Below are 14,043 nucleotides of genomic sequence, written 5' to 3' on the forward strand. Positions count from 1 at the left end.
CAATTTAATTACATATATTATAGCAATTTTCAAAAGTCCTCTTTCACAGGTAAAGTGCATTTACACATGTAAAATCCAGTTTTACACTTAAGAAATTTAGAAATTGCCATGCTGGGTCATTTTGGTTGCCCTTCTCTGTACCTTCTCCATCGCAATTATATCTTTTTTGAGATGTGGTGACCAGAATTGTACACAGTATTCAAGGTGCGGTCTCACCATGGAGCGATACAGAGGCATTATGACATTTTCCGTTCTATTATGTACTATAGTTATTTTGTGCCTCTCTGTTGATATTTTGTTGAAAAAACCTCGCTCTCAGGTTCTGTAACACTCTTCTATCTCTTCTCCTACCGCCCAAGTTCGCTTATGCCCTGTTTAATGTAACTTTATTCTTCTCATTTGGTTCATCTGATTATTTACCCTTGTTGTCTGTAAACCGATGTGATATTGCTATGAACTTCGGTATATAAAAGTTTTTAAATAAATAAATATTAACCATTCCCTTCCTAATAATTCCTAACATTCTATTTGCTTTTTTGACTGCTGCAGCACACTGAGCCGACGATTTTAAAGTATTATCCACTATGATGCCTAGATCTCTTTCCTGGGTGGTAGCTCCTAATATGGAACCTAACATCGTGTAACTACAGCAAGGGTTATTTTTACCTATATACAACACCTTGCACTTGTCCACATTAAATTTCATCTGCCATTTGGATGCCCAATCTTCCAGTCTTGCTTGTAAATCCTTTTTAAAATTTCCACCTTAGGATACTAGATAGGCAAGTCATTAAAGGCCCGATTTTAAAAGGCCTGCGCATGTAAAAAATGGGGGTCACGCGCGCGGCCGGGCCTTGCGTGTGCCTCTCGCATTTTAGAACAGGCCCGGCCGCACGCGTGACCCCCTTTACGCACAGAAGTGCCAGGGGCCGTTAGGCACCGTCCCAGAGCAGCATGCGCCGTTAGCTGGCTGCTGGCGCGTGGAAGATACTTGTTTATTTATTTATATAAAATATTTTTAGCCCGCCCGTCCGACATTCAGGGCGGGTTACAGTATAACATTCACAATTTTTAAAAAGAGAACATTGGGATTTGACATACAATCCTTATAAAAATCGACACATAATCAAAAAAAATCAGAAAAAAAAAACATTAAACATAAAATTAATCAATGAAAGCAAGTTTAAATAAAAAGGTTTTTAATGCCTTTTTAAAGAACCTCGGGTCTTTTACGCTTCCCAATTCGTTTGAGAGTGAATTCCAGAAAATTGGACCTGCTATTGACAATGCTCTTTCCCTCGTTTCATCAAGGCGCGCCAATTAAGAACATAAGAACATAAGAAATTGCCAAGCTGGGTCAGACCAAGGGTCCATCAAGCCCAGCATCCAACAGAGGCCAAACCAGGCCACAAGAACCTGGCAATTACCCAAACACTAAGAAGATCCCATGCCACTGATGCAATTAATAGCAGTGGCTATTAGAGGAGAGAATACCCAAGAGATTCTGATTAGTTGAAGGGAGTGATCCCGCCGGGGAATGTATTTTCAGGATGGTGTTTCTCCATGGGGATTGTATATTGTTATTAATGAGGGAACGAGTAATTGAGGCAAGTTTATTTTGACTTGGCAATGTGATTGGTAACCAGTGAAGTGGCTGTAATACCGGGGCAGTGTGCTCACGAGTTGATGTGCCAGTCAAGAAACGGGCTGCAGGATTTTGAGTGATCTTCAGCTCGGGAGGAGCAGTAAGTGTTAAAATAATAAAAAAATGGGGAAAGCCAGGGTGGGTTTAGGAGTCGGGGAGGAGAGGGGAAGAGGGAGGAAGGATAGGGTTAGGGATAGGGAAGTTTCCTCCCAGTCTGCTCCTTGATTGGAATGGACTGGGAGGGAACTTGCCAAGGCCTGATCATGTCGCCGCAAGTACTTTTGAAATTTTTCCCCTCCTGCCCCGCACACGCGAGTCGCAGGCCGCCCACACATGCGTGTGCGAGTGTTAAAACTCGGTGCGCAGAAAGTTATTCTGACACTCCAGTTAAATTTAATTGAAAACGTTGAGGCTCGATTTTTAAAAGATCTGCGCGTGCGTCCGTGTGCGCGCGGTTCCCGATGCATGCGTTTTATAAAGCTATCGCGTCCACGTGCGCGCGCCGGGAACCGTGCGCACGCGGACGCACGCGCAGATCTTTTAAAAATCGACCCTTAGTGTTTTAAATTAAACTTAACTGGAGTGTCAGAACAACTTTCTGCATCAGTCCTTCTCTTTCTCAGAATCCAAACTTTTTAAATTAGTCAGAAATATCAGTAACCCTCCCAGCTTCATCAGTGCTGGACATTTTCACAGGTAATGGCCGTCCTGATGTATTTTCTGGTGGCGTCCTATGGATTGGAACTGAGGCAGGTCAGCTTGCAAGACAGTGAGGGATCCTCTCAGACATCCATGATGTAAACAGGGCACTTTTACGGTGCCACCTAACAGCATAGGACATCATCAGAACCCTAAGTACAGGCCACGCCCCCTCCCCTTTCCCCCCCCCCCCCCCCCCCCCCCAGTTTCTCCAAGGGCAATACTCCAGTAATACTCCAGTGACACTGAGTCCCATCACGTTTGCCAAGATAAAATCCCAGGTGATCCAGAAAGCTGTTCCAGAGGAAACTCCTGCTTAATTATATTAAACAAATTCTCTGTTCGACCACTGCTGAATATTCAAACTATAAATGTGCATCAGTGGGACCACGTTTGCACATTACCTTGACTGAGACCTTGGGCCGCACGAGGGGAGCCTGGATAGCGCTGCTGCTGTTAATTGTTGCCAGCAGGGCACTCGTGCTCCGCTAGGCTGAATTATGAGGATGGCGTTGCACACAGCGCTTGCCCATAGCAGGGGGATCACTAACTCGTTCGTCCTCCATTCCAGCCCTGTCTTCCCAGACCCATTGCCCATTCACTCTTCTGTAAAGCACTTTCTAGTCCGTAAAGAGGAGTTTTGATTGTTTTTTGTTGTTTTTTTTGTTCCTCCCCACTCCGTGAAGGCCCCTCTGATCTTCCCAGGTTGTTTTTGATCTGAATTTCGGGGACAAACTGAAGGACAAAAGCTTCTCCAGAGCAGTTCCCTAAACTTTCTTGAGGTGTTAAGGCCGAAGAAGCAGCTACTGGCACAAAAGAAGTACAAGGAAGATCTTATCCTCCGCAGCCCTTTCAGGTCCAGGGACACCAGCCAGTTTGGTTAGGAATTTACAAGCCTAAACAAATGTCGGGCTTCCTTTCATCTCAGGAGAAGTTACAAAAGGACAAGATGCTCTGTACTTGAAGGAAGACTTTTCTTTCTTTTTTTTTTTTTAATACAGTTGTTCCTTTAGGTGAAAAGAATTCTCTAAATTTTGTAGATTTGAACAGCCCTGACATGTAAGATGTCCCTTAGAAACAAAATCCGAAGGTTATTTAGTTTAACGCAAAACAGATCAGGACTTTGGAAACTTATCATTTATTTCGAGGTTGATTGCATTTTATTGAGTAGAGTTTATATTCCAGGTCGTCTCTGTAAAGTTTTAACTTAAAGAAACAAATGTGTACAGAATTTCCCTGCAGTGGCAGAGGGCAGTATAATGCGGGTAATAAAGTATAAACAGAAACCTCAGATCAGCAAATAAACGACCCACCTTCTTGATCCAAACAACTCACCTCAACTCAAAAGAGAGCAATTTCACTTGGAAGCCCCAAACTCTGGAACACCCTCCCAATAGATCTCAGAACACAAGAAACTTAAAAAAGAGCTAAAAACATGGATGTTTACCAAAGCCTACCAACTCACCCACTGACTCAAAAACTCCGCTCCCCTCCTATAACACTAGGAAAAACAGATGGACCCAAGAAACTTGTGATTATTACTCAGTTCTGTAATATGTTTTGATGAATCTACAAACCTAGGGCCTGATTTTAAAAAGCATTTACTCGAGTAAAAACCAGGTTTACTGGGGTAAATTCACTTTACTTGAGTAAGTGGGTTTTTGAAAATTGCTACAGTTTATGCCATTGACTTGTCTATAGGATTTACTCACATAAGTGCACTTTACTTGAGTAAATGGCTTTTGAAAATTGCTACAATAGTAGCTACATTTACGCATGTAACTCCTTTTGAAAATTACCCCCTAAGTTCATAAACGATATCTTCTATGTTAGCAACCATATGAACCGTGTTTTGGAAACACGGTTAAACATCATAACTTTGTAAACCGTTGTGATGGCGAAACCGAACGACGGTATTATAAAACTCGATGAGTAAATAAATAAATAGATAAAATGTTTCATGCTTAAATGACAAGCAAGCCTCATCATCTCTCTTCCATGTGCAGTGCTTTGCAAAGAAAGGGGGGGGGGGTGTAGGGAGCCCAATGGACAGGCAGAAGAGGGGCCGTTGTTTTTAAAAAGTAGGCCTTTTTTAATTTAAAAAGATAAATAATAAAGTGGTTCCCCTCGGCTCTGCAAGGCGGTCATTTACCGCACAGGTAAATGCATTGAAATCTGGAGTCCTTCCGTCTGTCTGCAAGTTTGCAAACCCAGTGCAATGAGCTGATTTGCATGCAGATGGATGCATATCAGCTGTTTACTATGCAAGTCAAATAGGCGGCTTCTGGTGAAGTTGGCCAGCCACGTTATTTGATGGAAATTACACTAAACCTCAAAAGGTGTAGCTATCTTCCTGCCCCCCCCTCCCCTGGTGAGAGTATCGGAGCGCCAACATGCAATCCGGTGTTCCCAGGGTTTGTTCGCAAAGGGACCAGGCGGCCGCCAGTCCCCCTCCCTCAACCCACCTGTAAAAACCCCTGGGGGGGGGGTTTCTAGTGAGTTGTCTCTCCCCACCCCCACCCACAGCTGCAACCTGTGATGGAAATAGATGAATAAGTCGAAAGTAGCCCCAGTCACAGTCACCCCCCCTTGGTCCAAAAACTCTTCTCCCCCCCCCCCCCAGGACCCCCTTCTCCTGACACCCTCAAATTCTTACTTTATATCTCTAGTGGTCTAGCGGTGGCAGTAATGCCCCCCCCTAGGGTTCCCGCTCTGGCCTGCCCCATTTTCAGAATGGCTCTGGCTGACCCCAAGGAACACCTTCGCCCCAATCACCAACTCCCTCGAGTTATAGTAAATCCTGGGGTAACCTTTCCCTGCGGTTCAACACTGCAGCTTAGTAAATAAACCCATAAGTGAGATCTGTTAGGTGTAAGGAGTCACCAGTACCCCCTCTATATCACTTCTATTATTTTGGGGTAGTTTCCTTACATAAGCACATAAGAACATGCCATACTGGGTCAGACCAAGGGTCCATCAAGCCCAACATCCTGTTTCCAACAGTGGCCAATCCAGGTCACAAGAACCTGGCAGGATCCCAAGGGGTCGATAGATCCCATGCTACTGATGCAATTACTAACAGTGGCTATTCCCTAAGCACAAGCTTCAATTAAACATTCAAATTACATAGAACATTAAATAGTTATTAAAACTTTTCATTCTGATATCGCAAACCTTATAAACTTGTAACTTTGCCTATCAAACGTGCAGGGTGATAAGGCTTACTCTAGTTCAGCGGCAACTTCGTTAACTCCTAATCTTTATTGAAAACCCTGCCGTCGAAGCCCCAAACAATTGGTGGTATTGAGCACGTGACATGGCCGGGGTCCAGTTCCGTAAAAGTCAGGGGCCCCAACTTGGTATCTGCTGTCTTTGCGTTTTCCCCTCTAAACTTGGCTGGAGATGATGCGGACCCTATAATGTATGCTGCAGGCATTAGTTTAGAAATGGCCTTGCAATCTCTTTGCATCTTTTATATCAGCTCGACACATGGAGACATCGCCCTAGAAAGCCATGGGTCCAGCCCGGTCACCCTTCTTCTGTCAGCTGGTAGGCAAACTATTAGCAGCGGACAGGGAATAATTCATTTTTATTAAAAAAAAAATAAAATTACAGTACAAGCAACGTATGTGCACACGTTTACACTGCGGGTCTAATAAGCATTAGTTTCTAAACTGTGCCATTTGCATAAAAGGGCGAGAGCTTAGTTTAAAGTGGTGGCATGCATCAAAATAACTTGCGCCGCTCAGCTAGAATTTACTTCCAGTATGAAAGGTGTTCCTCACTAAAATGCATTTAAAATGAATTGGGATTTCGGGTAATGTCGCCTGCTTCAGGAAGATGCGCTCGGCCGAACGCACGGGTTTACCTGCTCTTCACTGCTCGCTTTCCAAGCATAAAACTTTACTGCCCACGCAGCAAGGAGCTTCCACGCTCACAGAATAAGCGTTTAATACCGTGCGGTCAGCTTAGCGCCCTCGCGCGGAAATCCCATGCTAACGGGGGCATTGAGTGTGCCCTCCCAATGCACAGAGGTGCCCTGGCTGAACGAGCACATCTTGATGCCGGAAACCTTACCCCTGGGTCAGAGGTGGAGTAAAGTTTCCAAGTTTGCTATCTGGTGATGGACAGGCAAAATTGAAAGTTTTATCACAAGGCTGGCCAGGTAGCTGATAAGCACCGACTTGTAGGGGTGAATGGCAGCGGCTATCCTCGGCCACTTAAACCCGGATCCGTCCACACTTATCCCGAATAAGTGGCAGCGCTGTTCTGCTGGCGGCTCCCTCACCCCCTATCTCCTCCCGAGTTAAAACGTACCGAATGCAATTACTGACTCATCGAACCTGTATATTTTAACTCCACAGGCATTAGCATATATAATTATTAGCTTACTACATCGGGAGATAAGAACAAATTTAATCTGTGCCTTAAGAAACCATGCACTGGATTTCAGCGCACGGTTTTAACGCAGAGGGGCCGATGCAAAAAAAAAGAAAAAAAAAATCAGCAGGGAAAACGGGCACTCGGCGTTGAGCGCCCGCTTTTCCTAAGTCCCGTCCAGCCTGGGCCCGAGATTGAATGCTTAAATGAAGGGGGTTCTCGCTGCCAAGGAAAGGTGGCTGTCAGCTAGTTAGGAAAACGGATGCTTGTTAATAGAGCATCCTTTTTTTCCTAACCTGAACGCCGGCACACTTTAAAAAAAAAAAAAAATTTTTTTTTTTAAACCTTTTGGTTCCTCCGGCTTATTATATCGCCACAGTATTAAGTCGGAAGATGTACAGAAAAGCAGTATTTTGGGGCTGCTCAGAAATTAACGCCTGCTCTGGGTAAGGCGTTAATTTCCGAGCGTAAAAATGTGCGGGTCGGGCGCGTGCGTTTGCGCATTCGATGAGCGTGTTGGACACGGCGTTTTGCGTGCGCTCATCCCCTTATAGTATAAGGGGCTATGGACGCGCATCCAAAGCACGCATCCCAGCACGGGTTACACAGTGCGCCTGGCCGAGAGCTCCGTATTGCATGGCCCCCCCCCCCCCCCCCCCGGTAGAATATCGCATCAGCTTATCAAGGAATTCCTGGCAGCATTCTATTCCGAGCTGGGCTTGTTTTGCATTGATTTCTGTTTTAGAGTGAATCTCGGCCATTTAATAATATTTTTATTTTTTTAAGGAGGCTAAACTCTCAGGTTTTAATAAAACGATGGTTGCTTAGAAGCAGTCCGCGCAGTGTGGTTCCAGAAAACAGCTGCTGGCCTTTGAAAAACAGAGAGTTAAACTTCAACTGGGTAATATCGGTTCCTCAATAATCCTGGCCCATGCGTCCTGTATTGGAAAGGGGGGGAAAAAGGGAACCAGGCCTTTCCCCATTCACCTTGGTCATAAAATTCAGAGGAGCACTTCTTCGGGAGACAATAAAAGCGAGGAGCAGGCCTCTTTATGTGCTGTGAAAATCATCACCCTTTCCGGCCATATAACTCCCGCAGAAAGGAGGGAGAAGAGAGAGAGGGACCGGGCTGCATATCAAAGCCACGGGAAGAAGTGTTAAAAGGGGGCCTGCTGCCTCTTTCTGACAGATAGGCCTCGAAATCCAAGACAGATAAAAACAGGCCTCAAACAAGTTTACAGAGAGCTGAATTACCATGAGAAGAAGCCCATACTCTCCTGCTGCCCATCAGCATTGTATCTTAATTATTACACGTTTTGTCAGCAGAGTCATTTGTAAGCCGTGGTGCACTTTCATAAGGTCATATCGACGTATAAAATTATACGCTGGATAAAGTGGAATGCTTGCTTTTGTTAGTCCAGTCGAATGCACAAAAACGTTAAACAACAACAACAAAAATAGTGTAAGGCGATAATATTTTCATTGGTCTGATTTACCGTAATTCATTTCCTGACTATAGCTTTCCAGAGTTATACTCCCCTCAGCGGGGTCAAAATAAAAGGAGAATGTCGGAGCAGGAAAAAAAAAAATGACATTAGCAGAAACTACAAGTGAATCGCAACCTGCATTGCAGTGATGGAGTGAAGGGGAGAGCCACAGGGGAAGGAGATGGGAGGGGAGAGTGGCTCCTTGATGTGTAAGAGTTGATCGGAAGGTGACAAGCAGTAGGATTTTGCGCTCACGTTTTGTATGGTTTTCACCTCTGCTAATATTTCCTCACTGCGGTTAAAACTCAATACCCAAGGGCTCAATTTCAAGGGGATTTCTATGTGGAAAAATGTATTTTCTTCCTTTTCTTGTCTTTTTTTTTATTAGTTTCATTTTTTGTTTGTGCTTCTTTTCCTTCTCGTTTTATCTGGGTTTTTTTCTCTCTTTCTTTCCCTGTTATCTGTATCTCTTTATCTGTGGCAACATGTAGATTGCTAGACCTTGTTTTTTTTTTATCCTAGTCGGCCTTTTCTTCACTCCTCCCTCCCGTACACATGAAAACATCTGCACAGTTGTTTTACCTGTAAGGACAGACTGACTTTCTGCCGGCGTTGTTTCATGAGAAGGGCATCTGTCAGTAGGGTAAACAGTAATTATAATCCTTCCGGAATAGGGAGAAAGTTTAGGGTTTTTACATATGCTTACAAAATTTACAATTGACATCAATCGAGTTTCTCTCTTGATTTATTTTGCACTTAATATGAGCTAAATCCACAGATTAATTAATCCATTTATTTTCCATTTGAATGTATTTTTGGAGATTATAGGACAACAAAGAATTTGTAGCCACTACATGTTTATTGGATTAACTTAATGCATTTATGACTAGCTTTAGAGAGCTAAGCTTTCTTCCTCAGTTCAGAGTTTGTGTGCTCTCTCTCTATATATATACATATGGTATATTATATATAGAGAGAGATTTTTGTTTGCACTTTCCCTTTAATAAGATTAAAAAGGTAACGCGTGTCAGCTGACACATTTATTCTCAGTTAATCCACGCACAGTTACAGGTGCTTGGGACGCAGGCTGCCCCATTTTCAGAAGGTTGTTTTGGCCCAGTCACAGAAGGAGAGAAAGCCTTTTTGAAAATAGGGCTCAGTATAGCTACATTTTTTTGTGTTTTATTAAGATTTGGATTGTCAGGTTTGCTCTTATGAACACAATAAAAACACGTGAAATGCTAAGACAGTTTGGTTTCCAATGCTTTTATCCTTGTAAGCGTTAACTCCTTAAGGGCTCGTGTTTGCAGCTCTGGCATTTCTCTTTATTTTGACTTTCTCAGAAACTTGTTAGAAACAAGGGAGTCACCTACGTGAGGTGCGCGTAGGACTTTACAAATGATAAGGGACAGTGCTCGTTCAGTCTTTGATGCAAAAATACATTTGTGATTAAGGAAATCGAAGCAGGGGGGAGGAAGACATCACACGTTAATTTTTTTCGTTTGCCTGATATTAAACGGCAAGGGTGGGGGATCTCCCTGCGAGAAACTTGTTTTACTGTATTCAGAGCTTACAGAAAGAACGCACCTTTGTTTCTTTAAAAACTTTAAAAGCAAATATTGTTTTGACGTAAAATCCTCTATGAACTTATTTCCTAAGCTGGCTGCCCAACTTTTAGGATTTTTAAAACTCAAGTGACAGATTTTCCTGGGATGCACTGCTGTTCGGTGCTCTGGGAGTTGTGTGTGGGCTTTTTTTTACGAATGTAGGTGCAGTAGAATTAAAGGCATTTCTCACATTTAATGCATGTTTGGCCCTCATTCTTTTATGAGGACAAACCTTTCCATGTACAGTATCCATTTGTATTTCTCGACAGACTTTGGTTCACTGCAAAGGAAGTTAGGTCAGTGAGAAAGCAGCACAGCAGCTGGGTGGAGCTGTGACCTGGATAAGCCGAATAAAACCTTTCAACGTGCAAGGTTTTCACATTACTTGATTTACGTTTGTTAGTCTATTAAACATGTAGCCTGCGGCTACTTGCGTTGGACTTTTTTTTTTTCTTAAACTAATTTTATCCCTGGTGGAATTCGCGGCAGTTCCTTTTCTGCTTTCTGTGAAAGATGCAGACAGGTGTATTCCCTGATCACTTGTTCATGGGGTTAGGATGAGACTAGAGCACTATGAAAATATTAATATTGGTTTCCAGTTGGCATCCCAGAAATTATGCATATCGGGTTTTTTTTCCCTCTTGCACGATATCTGATTCACTTCCGGCAGAAGCTTCACCGATAAAACCTTATTAAAATCGACTTATTTTACATTTCTTTCCTTTAGGTAGGATTACGTGGTTCACCTTACATAAACTTCCGTGTGTGAAAAGCTTCTCCAAAAGCATTTTCTAGACTTCAATACAGCAAACCTTATGTATAAAATTTTGCCTTGGGTTTTTTTTTTTTTTGCCAGACTTCTAGCTTGTACATTGTCATAGAAATGATAAAAAATGTGCGTGGATTCAGGAATTAACTCACCCGGCAAACATATCCGATTTATGAGTCTATGATGCCCTGTTTCGCATTCACAGATACGGAGGAATATTATGAGCTCAAAATGCCTGAATGGAGGGTTTTCATTTAGAACCGAGGATAAGTGGAACAGGAAAACGCAGGCACGAAACGCTCTCATTTCAGCCCTCAGAAAAAGTGTGACAGGTTTTGCCTTGTGCTAAAGGGGTTGCGGCATTCGGCGGGGGCTTCCTCTATATCCTTGCCTCCTCTTGCAGGGCTAAACAATAGGGATCACTTCTGGGAGACCCGGGCCGGCGTTTTCCTCTGTTAAAAAACGGGGAGATGTTTTCGTTGGTAGGGTCTGGCCACGGGCTGGAGCGAAACTGATGCCAAAGCTTTAATAAAGGGGCCCCAAAATATTTACAAGGCTGAGAACCTCTGGGTTCCTTTTTTATTACGAAAGGTTGCACAAGTTCGTCAAGTGCCTGACGGTGTCCACTGCGCAGAAAAACCTGAAAGGGGTCTTGTCCGAGTGCCTTTAGTGCTTAGGACCCCCATTCTCAAATCGGTTTTGCCACGAGCACAGTATGAGAGAAATCGGGTTTTTTTCTGACAGGAGGGCCATGATATTGGGCTCTCTTCCTTGAAGCCTCCGGCTCTTCCCTCCACAGCAGTGGGCAAAATGTTTCTCTCCGCACCAATGATTAAAACAAAGCTTTTTCCTCCCCCCCCCTCCTGACATTTCCCCCAGTGACATTATGGCAGTCTGTCCGGTGAAGTGGCGTGAGCAGTCCAGCTTTCCACGGGACCTAAAGTAAAATCTGAGTGGATCGCGCTGAGCAACGCAGGGACGTTAGTGGAACTATTCTGGAGCACATTTCCTGTGAAAACCTGCATTAGCCTGGGAAAATACTTTGGCATCCAGCATAATTGCTAAACCAGTTCTAAAGCTCCTGTATGTTGCAGGCCATAATAACGATAAAAGAGGAAACAGGTAATCCCCTGTGTAAACTTTTTAACTTGCTTACCTGAGGCAGTGGATTGCACATTTTTTCTCATCCATTCATAGGAATGATGCCTTTGAGAGCTGGGTGGGTTTTGCACTGTGCTGCCCGTGTCAACAAGAGCCATTACTCCAGATCCAGGAGCGGGGGGTAAGGAGCTGTAGTCGGGGGAGCTGTAGGAAACCTGCCCGGGAGATAAACCAGTGAGGGGGGCAGGGACGGCGCTGGAAGGTCCCGGCTCATACGCGCTCCAGTCCTCCCTCGGCGCGCCGTAGTGAGGTCCCCATCCCGCAGAGGATTGCCCGTGGTGGTGGTGGTGGTGGTGGTGGTGGCTGTGGCTGTTGCTCTCCGCCCCAGGCGCGGGGTGGTATCCCACGTAGTCCGAGTACGCCGGCGCAGGGACGAAGTTCTGCGCTGGGAGGCCGCCGCCGCTGTTGGCGCACCTCAGGGATCCCGGGTACATGTTGCTTTCTTTCTCCACCAGGTAGCTCACGTACATGATGACTGTACGGCACGGGCAAGGTCTTTCTAAGACATCCTGAGCCTTACCCCCTTCCTCCCTCCCTCGGTTACACCTTTTGGTTTTTGTTTTCTGTCTTTTTTTCCCTACTCTGCACCTTGTCAGATAGAAACGCTCCTTTCCGTGAGCGTCCTCCGCCCCACGCACACACACACACACACACACACTACTTCGCTATGAGGGGCTGTGTTTCCAGGTGGTGCTGCTGGTGGTAATGGTTTACCAAGCCCTTCCTGACGTCAGGATAAGCTGCCTGCCCTGAAGTGACATTTGCATTCAAATGAAGGGCTGGTTATCCCAGACAACCCCACCTCGCTGTGACTTCTCCTGCCTGCCTTCTTTTTATTCCCCCTGGGCTCTTTCATGGGTCTCACCCCAATTCCCTCTCTCCTAAAAAAAACAAACAAACCACATTTCTCGTAGAGATGAAGCAACGGGGATGACTTACTTAACCCTTGTATTAAGAAAAGTCATGTAAAGCAACATTTTTTTGGGAAGGGAGCTATCTGGAGGACGTTTGGGCTGCAAATGAACATTGCTGGATAGAGCAATAATCTCAGAGGAGTTAAAAAGATACATATTTAAAAAAAACAAACCACATTACGGTTTGATTTTTCAGGTCACCAATTTATTTGTAAAGAACTCGTGCAGGTCTGAGAGTTTAGGGCGCTGCGCATAGGTATTGGGGAAAGGTGATAAACGAATTCCTTTGACTTTGGAGGGCTGGTTGAATTTCCAGCCAGCTTATTTTGCCTTGGCCCGGAGCAGCAAGGCTGTTTTATCAGCAGGTCCTGCTGTAAAAGGAGGTGCAGGCCCTGGCGAGCCGTTTGAAGTTCACCTTCCTTCCCAGAGCGAATTCTTTGCACTTTGACACCGTTCAGAGTCACCTGGGGCTCTTCCCTGACTCCAGTGAGGAAAGGACCCGAGGGCTCGCCCTGTTCGCGTGCGGAGGAGTAGCCCAGGGGCTGAGAGCCGGGGCTGAATCCCGCTGACGCTCCCCTCGTGACCGTGGGCAAAGTCGCATCGCCCTGCGTTGCCCCGGGCGCAAACCGAGGGCCCTGTTTACTAAGCATTGTTCCGCGCAGACCCAAACTGGAAGAGAACCTGCGGTAAACAGGCCTCTTAGATTATAAGTCCTTCTGGGGACAGGGCAGTGCCTTCTGTTCCTGAATGTAACTCACACCTTGCGCTACCTCCAGAACAATTCGGAATAAACGCACTCAGGTCTGAACCTCTGCTGATGGGCGTGGAGGCCCTGCTGCAGGACGACTTCCTTTGCCTTACAGAACTTATATTTAACCCTTGCAAGTCTGTAGGTACCAACCTGCTGTTCATTGCAATGGCGTAACCCACTCCATTTTTGAAAGGGGGGGGTCATGTGACTAATAATAAATAAATAAATAAATATCTATTTGAATTTAGCTCTTTGCAGTTTTGTACCCTCCTAAGGCCTCAGGACTGATAATTACAAGCAGTATAGTGCTATCTCTGTACGCTGCGCTGCATAAAAGATTTTTTTCCCTAGTCATACAGGTGTAAGCAAAGTATCACCGTGACTTTCTGTAGCCCGGAGGGCGAGATGCACTTTCTCCCCCGCTGCCCTCTTGACTTGCCACTAGGGCGTCAGTGCAGAAAAAGGTGTTGTACTCTCTCCTTCTCTGCACGGTTCCCTGCCCCAGGTCTAATCAGCCAGCGCCGTGCAACCACAGAATCCAATGTCAGGTTTCCCATTGGGCAGTGCAGAGCACGTTCCGATTTTTGGCTTATGTTATCTTATGGCACCCTAGAAATTTCAGGTTTTCTC

The 14,043-nt window shown here is 45.0% G+C and overlaps 1 protein-coding gene across 1 annotated transcript in view; it reads right to left on the bottom strand.

Annotated features, from left to right (window-relative positions):
- The window catches only part of LOC115094726 (homeobox protein CDX-4-like), a 48,696-nt gene extending 36,478 nt beyond the window's left edge, over positions 1 to 12,218 (bottom strand). Inside the window, exon 1 of the mRNA XM_029607983.1 lies at positions 11,744 to 12,218. Coding sequence (XP_029463843.1) covers positions 11,744 to 12,218 — 475 coding nt within the window. The remainder of the gene's footprint in view (positions 1 to 11,743) is intronic.
- Positions 12,219 to 14,043: the final 1,825 nt, after the last annotated feature.

This window comes from Rhinatrema bivittatum, chromosome 6 (genome assembly GCF_901001135.1).
Source record: "Rhinatrema bivittatum chromosome 6, aRhiBiv1.1, whole genome shotgun sequence".
In the NCBI taxonomy this organism is placed as follows: Eukaryota; Metazoa; Chordata; class Amphibia; order Gymnophiona; family Rhinatrematidae; genus Rhinatrema; species Rhinatrema bivittatum.